The sequence below is a fragment of the Mytilus californianus genome, unplaced genomic scaffold, assembly GCF_021869535.1.
Source record: "Mytilus californianus isolate M0D057914Y unplaced genomic scaffold, xbMytCali1.0.p SCAF_22, whole genome shotgun sequence".
Taxonomy (NCBI): Eukaryota; Metazoa; Mollusca; class Bivalvia; order Mytilida; family Mytilidae; genus Mytilus; species Mytilus californianus.
This window is the reverse complement of record NW_026262671.1, coordinates 6,473,475-6,489,233: the sequence shown is the minus strand read 5'-3', so window position 1 is coordinate 6,489,233 and position 15,759 is coordinate 6,473,475. Positions and strand designations below refer to the sequence as shown.

The following is a 15,759-nucleotide window of genomic DNA, read 5'->3' as shown; positions in this document are numbered from 1 at the left end:
ACATTGGCTAGAGGTATAGGGGGAGGGTTGAGATCTCACAAAACATGTTTAACCCCGCCGCATTTTTGCGCCTGTCCCAAGTCAGGAGCCTCTGGCCTTTGTTAGTCTTTGTATGTTTTTTAATTTTAGTTCATTTATATGTTTTGGAGTTTAGTGTGACGTCCATTTTCACTGAACTAATACACAATTTTATTTAGGGGCCAGCTGAGGACCACCTCCGGGTGCGGGATTTTCTCGCTGCGTTGAAGACCCATTGGTGGCCTTCGGCTGTTATGTGCTCTTTGGTCGGGTTGTTGTCTCTTTGACATATTCCCCATTTCCATTCTCAATTTTATATAAATATTAAGGCATGCAACGTAGTCCAGATAATCCCGTACCACTTATAATGGTTTTCAAGAGATGAAATTTCTTTGTATATGAACCCCACTTTCGCGCGTCCGGAAAATTAGTCAGATATTTTTAGGTCATTTCTTTCAAGGTTAAAAAGGAAATACGTGTACCATCAAACAAAAATCATATCATTATCAATATCTATACATTTTCGTATTTAATACATAATCTTTAACCCATTAAATGCCATATAAATACCTTATTAAATCTAAATCAAATGCTTATTAATCAATATATGAATTTATTTAATGTAAATATTAATACGAACACGCTTTATCAATTGATTCTAATGTCATTCAATAAACAATGAATAGCATTTAAATCTATTTCTCAAATAAGAAACCAACGGAGCATATCTTTAAATATCTTACCCAGGGTATACAATAGATTTGTCCTAATGTTTTGGAAACACCTCTGTGAAAATACACATAGATACACTAAATGAAAATTAAAATGTGGGATTTTAAAGAGCCATGTGATAAAAACAATGAAATATTTTGAAATCAAGGTACGTACTTTATTTGTTTAGAATATTTTGAATATCGTAATTCCTATCGATGCCACCGTGAGGCCACAGGAACTGTGAACTATGTTCTGAAATAATGTTATGTTTATAATTATCACAGTGTTATTTGTATTAAATGGTTCCAGTTACTGACCTTCAAAAAAATATATATTGAAAGTCTTTTATAGAGACCATATGCATATGTGTTGTAAAAGCATTTGTAAAAATGTAATTGCGTGTGAATAAATGGAGATGTGGTTATATGGGTGTCACGGAATAGAAGTTCCTTCATGATATAAGTTCCAAATGGAAACAATATTCTGGAATATTATTTCCACTGGAATAAATATTACAGTAAATGTTCCTAACGGAATAAATGGTATAGAATATTTGTTCCAACAGTAACTGATATTATGACATTGTCTATAACAAAATATCCAGTGGAACTTCTGTTAGGCGGAACAAATATACGTTGACATGTGAAGTGAGGCAGTAACCAAACGACACAAAATCATCAATATTTTTGTAAATAATGAAAGTTTCTATTTAATGTGAGTGCAGAAAAAAAATTAATAGATTAAACATATACTACCATGAAAACTTTAACAATTAACAATTAACTAAAACGACAAAAATGTCTCTAAAGTTGCGCTCGGAAATTATTTTGGTGTTCTTGTGTGTTTTTTTGCAGCTGCTACTCTGTGGAACAGCCTACCTGACCATTTCAGGACTGAAAACAGTTTCTCTCAATTTAAGAGCCTTATACAGTCTTGGAATGGTTCAAAATGTTGTTGTTCTGCTTGTAGATAAGCTTTATCATATTTTAGAAGTTGCTCTAACATGTTATTATGCCTTAAATTTTTGCATGTGTGCTATATTTTATTTGTGCTTAATTTTAATTGTGCTTAATTTTTAGTTGTGCTTCAGCTTTGGCTTTAGATATGTATTTTAAAAGTGCTTTGCATGTATTTCGATATGACTGTGCTGTTATATATCCTGTCTGCATGTTGTGTGTTTTAATGTTGTGTTTGTGTTACCTTATATTCGGTAAAAAGCTCTTAAGAGTTTATGTTTGTATTGTTATATGTGAACCGAATCAAAATAAAACTTTCGTATTCGTATTCGTATTCCGATATTACAACCATATACGTTTTTCATTTCATATTCTTCTTGTTAATAAAGACGTTATGCACATGGCTTTTCCCTTTTATGACATCATAGCAATGTAAGTGGTTTATCTTTTCATCGGTCAACCACGACTTTCTTGTCGCAGTGTAATGGTAATTTTCGTTTTTTATCCCATATATGGACATTGCAAGAAGTTATTTATGAAAAGCATATTCTGGGCGTGTTTATGGTCATCATTCCATGTGCAAACTACAAGACGTTAATTGAGTGTATTTGAAAAATGTATTGCATGGACAATTAACAATCTTCACACAATACCCGCGTTCAGAATTTTTGGTCCTCAATGCTCTTCAACTTTATACTTTATTTGGCCTTTTAACTTTTTGATTCGAGCGTCACTGATGAGTCTATTGTAAACAAAACGCATTTCTGACGTACAAAAGTAATAGCCTTGTATCTTTGATGTGTTTATTCTCGGTTACTCCCATGTAATCATGTAAATAAATGTTTTAATGATAACTATGAAATTGTGTTTCCCAGTATTTTATAAGAGTTTTACATATTTTTTTTCTGGTTTACATCCATTCTATGAAATTAACCTTTTTCCGTTTGTTCTTTCTTTCCAACTGTTAACATTAAATTATATATTTTGGGTTACTTCTGTGGATCTTAAAATCTATATTTATCTAATTGAACCCTGTGGTCACAAATTCCCATACCCGAAGCCATAGCGGGTTTCGGACGAACCCCTCTAAAAACCAAAAATACTATTAAAGATCATTAAAGTGGATATCAGATTGAAGTTTAACTATTAAAGGTCATAACCCCAAATAACGACCTTTTCCTTGTCAGTGGTGTTCTTATGTCATATTTCGCAATGTCGTAATGTGTAGATCTTAGATACAAATCTAATTTATTCCTAAATTCTTTAATCGATTAAAAGCTTGACTTGTTGTATAGACACCTGTCTATTGCTCTCGATTCCTTTTGGCTATTTTGTACGTTGTGTTAATGTCCCATTGACGTATTTAAAATACCACAACATCTTCTTATATTTGCTTTACAAAACATTGGTGGATCCAAGGTTTCATCCTTTTATTAATTAAATTATGAGAACGCTTTGTGGCGTTCTGGAGGTTAGTACCCCCTTTTTTAAAATGGCAAAGTCCGCGCCTGCAAAAGACCATCGAGTACCCACTAACATATTTAACCTGTTTAGGAATTTAGTTACGAAATTACATTAATTAAATTAAATAATTGGTTGATATATATTATATAAATATTGATTACAATCGAGATTACCTGTTAGACAATTCTATTGATCTACGTCACCATCACAACACTGCAAACTGATGTCTATGTTACATCAATAAATATGGCGTTTCTTCCAAAGGTAAGTTCAGAAAGAATTTATTCAATGTGTTTTAATATGTTTCAGCTTAAAATGACATGTTTTACCATGTTGCATATCTAATTAATAGAGTAAGAAAATGTGGACGTCTTGTTTGTTGCGATTCCGTTGTTGGTTTTGTCATTGTCCCATTATGTCTACCATACATACTTTCTTGTCATGGCAGTCATCATTGCAACAAAATACCACCATACCTCCTTTGTGCATGCAAAACATCATCACACACCTCTTTCCATGCGAGGAATCATAACTAAATCACAGATACTTGGGGACAGGACAATTGTTTTGACTCTCCCCCTTTTTTAATGATAATTAGTGACCGCTAGGGGTATTTGTTGATAGTAAACAAGTAAACAAATAATTATTAAAAAAATATGTTAATTCTAGTACATTTATGTAAAGTCTAACATAGAAAACTATGAAAATAATTGAAACTAGAAGACAACAAAAAAAAATAACGGATTTTCGGGAAAAAAAGGTGGAGGGCGAAAAAAAATGTCCTGTAGCCAATTACTTGTGGTTCGGAGCCAAAGAAAAATCATTTTTTTTTTATATTTATCTCCTGTCCAATAGTTTTTTTCCTTGAAGAATTCCTCATCTTTGTTACTGAAAAACTTATGATATATACAGAGTTTAGATTATCATTGAGGTTCACCATCTAACCAAAGTTCGGCATAAAAAAGAAACTTGCTATCAAGTGTATTACATAATTTCAAATATAACCTGATTTCAGAGTTTGCACCAAACCGTATAAACGCCAACCAATCTGTAGTTAACTATGAATAGTGTTATTTTTCACTAAAATGAATGCTCTGTATTTTATCATTCTGTGTCATTATGACGTTAAAATATGTCATCTCTGTATTTAATTATTCTGTGTCATATTATGTCCTTACCGACTGTATTTTATCATTCTTTGTCATATTATGTCATTGTAGGCTGTCTTTTATGATTCTGTGTCATGTTATGTCATTGTACACTTTATTTTATCATCAGTGTTACATTATGTCATTGTAGACTTTATTTTATCATTCTGTGTCATACTATGTCATTACAGGCTGTATTTTATCATTCTGTGTCATATTGTGTCATTACATGCTGTATTTTATTATACTGTGTCATACTATGTCATTACAGGCTGTATTTTATCATTCTGTGTCATATTATGTCATTACAGGCTGTATTTTATCATTCTGTGTCATACTATGTCATTACAGGCTGTATTTTATCATTCTGTGTCATATTGTGTTATTACAGACTGTATTTTATCATTCTGTGTCATATTATGTCATTACAGGCTGTATTGTATCATTCTGTGTCATATTATGTCATTACAGGCTGTATTGTATCATTCTGTGTCATATTATGTCGTTACAGGCTGTATTTGATTATTTTGTGTAATATTATGTAATTGCAGGATGGGATGTGGATCAAGTAGTGATGCTCCAGAAGGTCCTAGGACCGTTGTAGTTTTCGGGGCCACTGGCCTACTGGGAAGCTCTGTAGCGCGGGCGCTACTTGAGGACCCATTTAGATTTAAAGTAAAATGTGTAACTAGAAGATCATCCAGTGATAAAGCCAGAAAGTTGGCTGAATTAGGTTTGTTCAATTTTATACTTAGTTTGATAGCAAACATTAGCTCGAACTATACGTCGAACACTTTCTTCCGTTAACCAAAATCGACAGCAACTGCACATGGTATTGTTATGTCAAATTTAAATTTCTTTTACGTAGGACGGACCAATACTGTCTATACAGGTCGAAATAATGCTAAACGTATCTAGGAAAATTTGTTTGGACAATTTTTTACAAAGCAATGAAATATATTCCCAGTAAAAAGGATAAGAGTACACCTTATTCGCACCATTTGAATCCGCCGCTGTTTTCTGATAAAAAAAAAGTTTTACGTAATGACTCAAAAGATTATTTGCCTTTTAGTTGAGTTAAGTACGCTTTTAAAACATTGTATAACATTCTTCCTCTTTTCTTCCTCTTCGACAGTTTTGACATAATAGTATCCCTACTAGTAAAACTTCTTAGTAAATTCCTACTTAATCACTTTAAAACCAAGAGTTTTAATAGAAAACATGTAAATATTGAATTTAGATTATAAACAGTATACATGTGTGTACTTTAAATTCTCAGTGAAGCATTTGCCTTTGTTATGAACTATGAAAAAAAATCTTTTCAAACCAGGTTTGATTAAAACATTCAAATATCGTTTGTTAATAAAAAAAAACCAGTAAGATTTAATTTTCATTGGCAATTTTTGTTTTTCGTTGCGAAAAGGAAGGGATTATCCACATTGATATATGTATATATCCAGAGGGTTAAAACAAGAAACATTATGACCAGTGCCCTTTGTCTGTATTTTTTAGCAAAACAAGTCGCGTCTACGTTCCGTCTCGTTGGAGTATAAAAATTCTGGTCTGTATATATAGTGTTAATGGGAAAGACGAGATAATATATTTTCCCTTTTTATAATAGTAATATGTTTTCCTGACAAGAAAGAAAAGCGTAATTTTTCCTTACGATAAATGACGTCATTACATGGAGATAAAACCTTCACTGTCAAAGAAATTCGGGGGCGATGAACATATCGGAATTCGGGGAGGGGGGTGAACATCGGAATTTGGGGGCGATGAACATCGGATGAACATCGGAATTCGGGGAGAGTGGTGAACATCGGAATTCGGGGGCGATGGACATCGGAATTCGGGGGCGATGCACATCGGAATTCGGGGGCGATGCACATCGGAATTCATTGGTGATAGTCCATTTTAAAAGCTTTCCCCAACTTTATTAGACGATGGCATAATTGAGATTTAAAAATTGAATAGACCCTTGTTTATAGGGTTAAGATCGTATTTTGTATTCTAATCTTTGGTAGTCAAAGGTTACGACCAGGATTCCTTCTGTGAAGAGGACTCCGGAGCGTACCCTTGGCTAGCGAATACAGTTTATCTGTACTGTATCATCTGTATGATATCTTTTGGTACGTTTGAGTAAAATTTAAAGTTGGAGAAGTAATAAAAGTTGTATATGTAGTATAGGCAAGTTGCTAGTAATGTAATCATGTTTACTTTTAATTGAATAAAGAAAATTACAACTGTATTTATAAACACCTTTTAACGAGCAACAGAATTGTCTTCAACTTGAAATTGCATGGGAAACTTACAAGAAATATATATAGCATGATTCTTTTTTTTTATTATTTCCGTTCATCCAGAAAACTATTTGATGTGAATAAAAATAGATGTGGTTACACGTAATTAATGAAACAGCAACATGGGGACATATAGTAGTCAATAGTCTTCAACAATAGACGCGATGTTCATATTTTACTTTACAGAGCTATCATAGGTAAAACAGTTTTAGAAAATCAGAAAATTTAAAGAGATAAAATTCGCCTGACTGGTAAGGGCATTTCTAACTACATGTATGATTATTTTATTTGTAGGTGCTATAATAGTAACAGCAGATTTAGATGACCCAAAAAGTTTAGAGAGGGCCGTAGATGGAGCTGATACTATGTTCCTAACTACTCATTATTGGGAGGATAAAAACAAAGAAAAAGAGGTCATCAGAGTATGTATGAGGGTCTAGAGGGTTAACAGAATAGAGAATAATGGGGGTGTACTACAGAAAAATGGACCAACAAGAATAGAGAAATAATCGGCCCCAAAAATGACAGAGGTCTATCCACTCAATAGCATATATTACCTATACAATTTCACGACATGATAATGGTCTATCTACTGAATAGTATATTAAACAATTCCATAAAATGATAATGGCCTATCTAATGAATAGAATATTATCAAATTTCACGATAACATAACATAAAAATATAAATTTCAGGGATTGAACGCTATTGATGCTGCTGTCCATGCTAACATCAGACATCTTGTGTTCAATGGATCTGAACTGGTAAAGAAATATGTAGGCAGAGAATGTGCTCATTTAGATTCTAAAGCAGGGATAGAGGAGTACATCCGGGAAGTTGGTATGCATTCAAAAATTTATTAATAGCTAAATGTTTTGCTAAATTTATTGTATTGAACTAGCAATCTAAATGCATGCACTATATAAATATGTTTATGCATGAATATGCGTTTTGCTCTTTAATAAGACCGAATATTGGATGGACATATTTTGAACATCAAATGGTCGTCCCCTAAAACAATCAATAACTGTTTGTTAGAATATCAAAATGATACGTAGTTATATATTTACCACAAAATCATTAAAAGGGCAATCTGTATTTTGCTATACTGATGATAATTTTTAACATAATGAAAATTAATGATTTTAAATATGCCACTTTCTGGGGTCGCTGGCTTATTGATCAGCTATGTGTTGCTGGCTTGATTTGTCGCTCTTAATCTAATATTAATGAATTGTTTAACGAAAGAGCCTTTTAAATAACTTGTTTAATTTACTTTGTATAATTCCTGTTTCTGTCTGAATGAATGACACGAATGACCAAAGCATCCAACTCAAATACAACACGATACGATTCTAACAATGTTGTATATGATTATGAACGATGGGCAAAGGAAAAATTGTGAAAATAAAAATACAGACCCGGGTAAAGGAAGACGACTCTAAAAGTATGTAATGCGTTTGTAAAAGCCGGTTACATAGATGCTTTTAAAGCATTCGTGTGAATTAGAATGAAAATAATCTAGGTTACTTAGAAGCTTCGAATATCTTTATGAAAGAGGCTGATACAAACATTTTAGAGATTTGAAAAATTTATGTCGTTTAACCTAGATACACCCCCTTAAGTTACATTTTTAGGACTTTATAAAATGTACAAACTTTGAAAAGTTATTTCTTTTACCTAAACAGCAAAAATAGTACCAGGTTTGTAACAAAGTGTTGGTGTTTTGTTTTAAGGGATTCGAATTCATTGTGAAACTATTGATCATACTACTTAGGTTAAAATGGATTCTTTAAAAAAAAAGTGCACGACATTACTTCCCTTTATTTATGTAAACTTGACTACCTCGTGTCATGATTTTTGTCTCGCCTTGACACAGTCAAAAAGCGAGACATAGGCATGCTGTTTCCGGCGTCGGCGACGGTGGTGGCGTCAACAATGTATCAGTTTGTGATTAGGTCTAGTTCATGGTGAACCACTAGTGGTAGGTCAATGATATTTGGTATGCAGGTGTATAAGCATTGGCACATCTCATTACCATGGAGATTATTTGGCCCTGCCCCCTCAGTCAAGGTCTATTGACTTTGAAACTTTGCTTAGTTTACATGTATAAGATTGTGATTAGGTCAGTTTATGGGGAACCACTAGTAGTAGGTCAATGATATTTGGTATGCAGTTGTATAAGCATTGGCATATCTCATTTCCATGGAGATTAGTTGGCCCCGCCCCCTCATTCATGGTCTATTGACTTTGAAACTTTTGCTTAGTTTTCATGTATTAGTTTGTGATTAGGTCAGTTTAAGGGGAACAGTTAATGGTAGGTCAATGATAATTGGTATGCAGTTGTAGAAGCATTAGCACATCTCATTTCCATGGAGAATATTTGGTCCTTACCCCTCAGTCATGGTCTATTGACTTTGAAACTTTTGCTTAGTTTACATGTATTTGTTTGTGATTAGGTCAGTTTAAGGGGAACCGTTAGTGGTAGGTCAATGATAATTGCTATGCAGTTGTATAAGCATTAGCACATCTTATTTCCATGGAGAATATTTTGTCATTACCCCTCAGTCATGGTCTATTGACTTTGAAACTTTTGCTTAGTTTACATGTATTAGTTTGTGATTAGGTCAGTTTAAGATGAACCACTAATGTTAAGTCAATGATATTCGGTATGTAAATGTATTGGCATTTGCAAGTTTCATTTCCATGGAGATTATATAACCCCACCACGGAATTATGGTTCATTGACTTTGAAACTTTTACATAGTTTACAAGTTAATGTTTGTGTTTAGGTTTATTAAAAGGGAACGACTTATGAAAAGTCAATAGTATTTGGTTTGCAGTTGTATTAGCATTGGCACATCTCATTTCCATGGAGATTGTTTAGCCCTGTACCTTCAGTAATGGTTTATTGACTTTGAATATTTGCATAACTTACATGTTAAAGTATTGTTATTTTAATTTCAACATTTGCATTATCAAAATAACAAATAGGCGAGACATATATCTGTGTTAATAGTTTATTTTTTTTCTCAATTTTTACCGTTTAGATATTTATACTATTTTTATGTCTATATCCTGTCTAAACTATTATCTCCGCAATATCAAATAACTTATAAATTTAAATCGTCCACACCGTCATTCCTGGGACATACATTTTTTAATACCATTATCATAATACTAAACGTCCCTGGTCATTTTATTGGCTCTATTAATAAAAAAAAGAAACTGTGTTGTTAAAGTGAGATATCTAGAACTCTATGCTTAAAGATATTCGAACCGATCAGTGAGTATATAAAGCCCAATCTATATTTTATGTGTAATGTGTCACAAACAAATTGTTTAATTATGTCTTAAACCAGTCATCAATGTGAAAAAACGTAGAAAATGTCTTCAAGAGAAATAATTTCATAAAACGGAGTCGCATAAAGATTTATATGGCCTTTCATAACAAGGTTTCAAAATGATGTACAAAGTTTGACAATGAATTCGAATTCCTGTAAATGCATGATTTTAAATAGTATTTTATGACTTAACCTCGGGTATGATTTTAATTCAAAACTGCAGTGATTTAATCTTTTCCAGCAATATTAATCAACTAAGCTGCTCAGAATTGAATCTTTGCCTGCATCACCCTGACCAGTTCTTCGTTTAATTCTTTATTGATCTTCAATGCATGTGCCTGTATCACCCTACCAATCGCATCGTTAAATTCCTTATTTTTTTTCCTTGCAAGCGCCTGTATCACCATGACCAGTTCATCATTAAATCTCTTATGGTTCTTCCTTAAATGTAACAGACCCCCTTTTTCTGAGTCATTCTTTAAATCCCTTATTGGTCGTCTGTGGCAGAAAAATGAGACTAGTAATCGGTCCATATCAAATCATCAAGACAACCTACACAATGGATCAAAAGAAAAACATCCTGTGTCTTTGAAAATTTTATGTCTGTATATGTTATACTCTGGTCAAATTTTAAAAAGATGTTTTAAAAACCATCGTGACTTATTAAATATAAATATATGTATTTTTTCAGGAAGTAAAGCCGGTCGAGCAGGTATATGAAAATTCCCCTTCCCCATACATGTTGTGTGAAACCTCTACTTGAATTTACCAAAACAGTTCACAAATGATATCATTTAAAGACATCTTACCTTTTGTCCTGTTTGGTTTTACCAGCACATTAATGTGTGTATTAGTTAATGGATTTTCAAAGATTTTGCCCTTCAGCATCACTGAAGAGATATTGGTTGTCGAAATTCGCATCAGGATCTGGTGCAGTAAAATTTGTACCGCTAAATCAAATAGTGTTATTTAGACTGATCAATTTAAGATGTTAAAATCTTATCATATTGACACTGTTATATGTTAAGGGTTTTGTGTCTACCGGCGGCTTTTTTTTTAAATAGATAGGACAGATACTTAGAAAATGAATTTGGGTCGTATGATAGTTGCAACAACGGCAGACCACTTCCGATCAAGTGTATAGGATTTACAATCCTGTTTTTTCCTATAAATATTATATATTCACCACCACATCATTATGATTACCAACGGAGATATTTTTGGAATTTTTGAAATATTGATGTATTTTTATTTTTATTTTTGGCGGGAGGGGCAAGGGGCGGTACGAAGAAATGTACTCCCATATTCATTTAAATTCTTATAATTTTTTGTTTAATTACGAATTCAATTAGAGGTGTTTACAAAGAAAAATTTATAAATATCAAGTGTGTGAAGATGTTGAGTTCTTATATATTGAGTGTACAATTCTTTGTGTAACAAACCTATACCACTTAAATCGTCCGTCTTGTCTGTGTTTGAAATCAAGTCCTGACATAACGAACTATTTTGTTTGCTGTATTTTAATTCTAAAATTCACTGTCAATTTGATTTCAGTGTATACATATGTGGTTTTAAAACACAATAATAACTTCACGACAGTAACTGTAATTGTTTGTCCTAGCAGTATATATACAGCACGGTCAAATAGAGTTATCTCGCTTAGAACAAATTTAATTGAAACGGTCAGAACGATGTTTTTTTTCTCTCCAATTTTTAATACGTTGCAATCAAATTAATTTCTTTTTGTTTTACAGGCATCACGTATACAATCATACGACTTCCATTCTGGTACGAAAATTTCTTCACAATCTTTAAACCACATAAAATCAAACACGGAGTTTATGCCATAGGTAAGCAATATTTTTATTATTATTTTATCTGTCTTGTTTTTTTTCCCGAAGAAAGAATTCGAAATAACCTTGGCTACTTTTCATTCAGTAGCATTGTTTTGCAATGATAGGGGCAGATTTTGATGGTAAATGCTTCTTACTTTCAAATCTTTGGTATCTTTTTGTTATTACTTTAATAACGATAATGGGTAGCTACGTCAGTGATACTTTTACGTGGTACGAGTTTGCAATGGTACGAGTTGACTTGCTTCCATACCCGAGATACCCCGGTATATTTCTCTGTTGAATGATACTAAGCTTTCGAGGCCTTGTGAAAATTAAAGGTAATATAAGTTTGTTTTGTGTATTTTTATCATAGAATAAATATTTTCTTGAGTATGTATTTTTTCAGTTTAATGAGTACCTGCTACGCTCACTCGCCAAAAAGTTTTACATTGTGGCTCGCGGCTGATATTTTACGATATCAATGTGCAGAAAACCCGAAAATCAATACGTATTATACAATAGAGTGTATATCCTGTGTAGTAACCGGTTGATAAAGTAAAAGGTTTCACAATTGTATTAACATTTTTATAAAATTGCAAAATTAACTGAACTAAGCTGAATTCTACATTGGTTGTAATTTGTAATTTTCAGCATTGCCCCTAGAAGACAATGACATAGAAGCAATATCGGTCGAGGACGTCGGAGAATGTGTAGCTACAATTTTTAACAAGCCAAAATTATATGCTGGAAAAACCATCGGTTTAACTGCTGGGCGATTAACAATGAAAGCTGTTGTTGAAGGGTTTAATAAACAATTTTCAAACAGAAAATTTGAAGATCCGAAGGTAACATGTTATGTACAAGTTTTAGATATGCATCTGGTTTTATTTTTGTGATTTTGCATAAGAACAAATTGGCTAATCTGATTACACTATTTATCTCACGTTCAGAACTATTGCATGAACACTTAGCTTGTTTATTTAAGTTGCATAGAAGATGTCCATTGTTTGTGATTGTCATTGAATTGATATCTGATCTCCTTTTATGCATTCAGGCCTATTAAAAAAAATATACTTCTGTGGACGAGTCATTAAGTTTCGTGGTTACCAATTATCGTGGAATATGGCAATTTTGTGGATATTTGATTTCGCGGTTTTGCCAAAATCTACATACAAGCTTATAGAAAATTTGTACTTCGTTGAAAATTGGTTTCCCGCGATTAAAAAGGAATCCAGACCACAGTATGTCATTGAGTTGATATCATGGATATCTCATTAACATTTACTCTATAGGTATACATCTCCTTATATTCACACCTATTAAAACATAGCAATATACTCCTACTTAGTATTCTATTTGTGATAATATGACGTTATGTGATCCCTGTTTTACTAGTGGTGAAAATGGAATACTACAACTATGCTATTTGCAGATCGACTTTTTTTCTATCGAGCGTCACTGATGAGTCCGTTTTAGACGGAACGCGCGTCTGGCGTACACAAATATCAGCTTTGGTATCTTTGATTAGTTGTTTATAGTTTATATTTAGTCATCTATGACTTAACTTTCTAACGTATAACTGTTCTTCCTAATCATTTCAAAATCTGTTTAAAAAAAGAAATTTGACAGCTAGAAAATACACCAGTAATCATGATGTCTACAGATAATCACACAAGTGTACATCTGTCTCACCACTCAAATACACCAGTGATCATGATGTCTACAGATAATCACAGACGTGTACATCTATCTCACCACTCAAATACACCAGTGATCATGATGTCTACAGATAATCACACAAGTGTACATCTATCTCACCACTCAAATACACCAGTGATCATGATGTCTACAGATAATCACAGAAGTGTACATCTATTTCACCACTCAAATACACCAGTGATCATGATGTCTACAGATAATCACACAAGTTTACATCTATCTCACCACTCAAATACACTATGCGTTTTGTACCTCATCGTTTTCTGTTTTTTCTGTTTTTTTTTTGTTTTTTTCTTTTGGTGGGGGGGGGGGGGTATCAATAGAACTATGAATCTTATTATAATCAAGGGGAAAAAATAGAAGAAATCATTGTAATTTCTTTAATTGATATATTATTTATTTATCTATAAAATTGAGAATGGAAATGGGGAATGTCTCAAAGAGACAACAACCCGACCAAAGAGCAGACAACAGCCGAAGGCCACCAATGGGTCTTCAACACAGCGGGAAAATCCCGCAACCGGAGGCTGGCCTCTAAACAAGAATGTGTACTAGTTCAGTGAAAATGGACGTCACACCAAATTCCGAAACATAAATGAACTAAAATATTTAAAAAAAAAACATACAAGACTAACAAAGGCCAGAGGCTCTTGACTTGGGACAGGCGCAAAAATGCGGCGGGGTTAAACATGTTTTGTGAGATCTCAACCCTCCCCAATACCTCTAGCCAATGTAGAATAAACAAACACACAACATTTATGTATGATTCATTGTAATTATTCTACTCCTTATGTATGCTTTTATAAGTAAATAAGATATCTGATTCTGTATCTGTTATTTCTCCTGATATCTTTTCTGGTTTTTTTTTCAGATACGATGTAAAGATTTTGAAAGATTTCAGTTCGTCGGAGCAAAAGACTTGGCGGTCATGTTTGATTTTTTCACATCACCTCACTGTGTACGAGACTATAAATTAACAAAGAAATTAAATTCAGACATTCGATCGTTTGATAAATGGTTATACCACAGTAGGGAAATTATAGATGAAGAATTAAAGAAGGATTAATTAATATTTTATATGCAAATTTTCCAAACATGTTTTGGAGTTATACGCTTCAATTGATCTTTTATCAAATTAAAACACAAGGTTTTACAAACTTTTATAAAAGCGTGTCTGTGATGCGGATTCTAAAAAGGAAAATAGAACTGTTACTGACAAGGGAGAGAAGATAGGAGACAGGATACCCTAACTGCTTTGCTCCTAATTAATATGAGAACCATTAAATAGGTGGTGTATGTCTTACAATTTTACATGTAGCATTTACAAATGTTTTACCTCTATTTGTTTGTAATTTAACCAGACACATAACTTTTTTTCAGTTGTTTAACCTACAATATTTTTTTCTGTGATATGCAAGATATGGTTTGCATACTTTTAACATAGTGTTATTCATCAATTTTTAGAAATTTTGATATGTTGCAAATTTGTAATATGATATATTTATAGACGAACAGTATATAAAAACTCTGTAATATAAAAGAATAATGATATGCATTTTATTTTGAAAATTTGACCAGTTTTGCATTTATTATATCATATTGTTATAAGTTTTGTTTTCATTTACAACAATAAATTTGAGAAAAAAAGTGTATTAGAACGTCCCCAATAGTTACCATTGATTGTTATACATATATGCACTTTCACGGTACTACAATCTGTCGATACCTATATTTTGGCATTGCACAAGGTTATGTTTTCTGTTAATAACGTCTTTACACTAAATCCATTGGATGTTGGATGTATACTGATTGATATTTTAGTCCTTGATACATGATTTCTTTTATTATTTAGTTGTTATTGGCTTTGAACTAGCTATCAGTAACTGCGAGTACTCTCAGATCTGTACTTTGTGTCTTTTTTGTTGTTAGGGATGTATTAATACTCTGCCACGTCCGGTCTGTGTTTTTGTTAGATGTTTTTCTGCTCTGTATGGTCTATGGATCTTATGAGTTGAGCCATTTTCAACTGACTTGTATATTTTGATCTTATGTTGTGATGTAACACCACTCTCCTAGGTTAGAGGAGGGTTGAGCACTCACAAACATGTTTAACCACGCCACATTCTTTTTGTGCCTGTCCCAAGTAAGAATCCTGTAGTTCAGTGGTTGTCGTTGGTTCATGTCTGTCATATTTGTTTTTCGCAAATTGTTTTGTTATAAATTAGATCTTTGGTTTTCTCAATTGAATTGTTTCATATTTT

The 15,759-nt window shown here is 32.8% G+C and overlaps 1 protein-coding gene across 3 annotated transcripts; it reads left to right on the top strand.

Moving 5' to 3' along the window:
- The first annotated feature begins 744 nt into the window (after positions 1–744).
- LOC127732199 (nmrA-like family domain-containing protein 1) lies at positions 745–15,160 on the top strand. 3 transcript variants are annotated; one of them, XM_052241274.1, is made up of 8 exons: positions 745–898; positions 4,852–5,033; positions 6,895–7,022; positions 7,296–7,440; positions 10,636–10,656; positions 11,699–11,794; positions 12,431–12,624; positions 14,370–15,160. In XM_052241274.1, exons 2-8 carry the CDS (start codon positions 4,853–4,855, stop codon positions 14,562–14,564), a joined length of 960 nt encoding a protein of 319 aa, XP_052097234.1. In that variant the 5' UTR covers positions 745–898; position 4,852; the 3' UTR covers positions 14,565–15,160. The 3 variants fall into 3 exon arrangements, with proteins under 3 accessions (XP_052097234.1, XP_052097236.1, XP_052097235.1); XM_052241275.1 differs by lacking the exon at positions 745–898 and adding an exon at positions 3,329–3,416; XM_052241276.1 differs by lacking the exon at positions 10,636–10,656 and having other exon boundaries at positions 746–898.
- Positions 15,161–15,759: the final 599 nt, after the last annotated feature.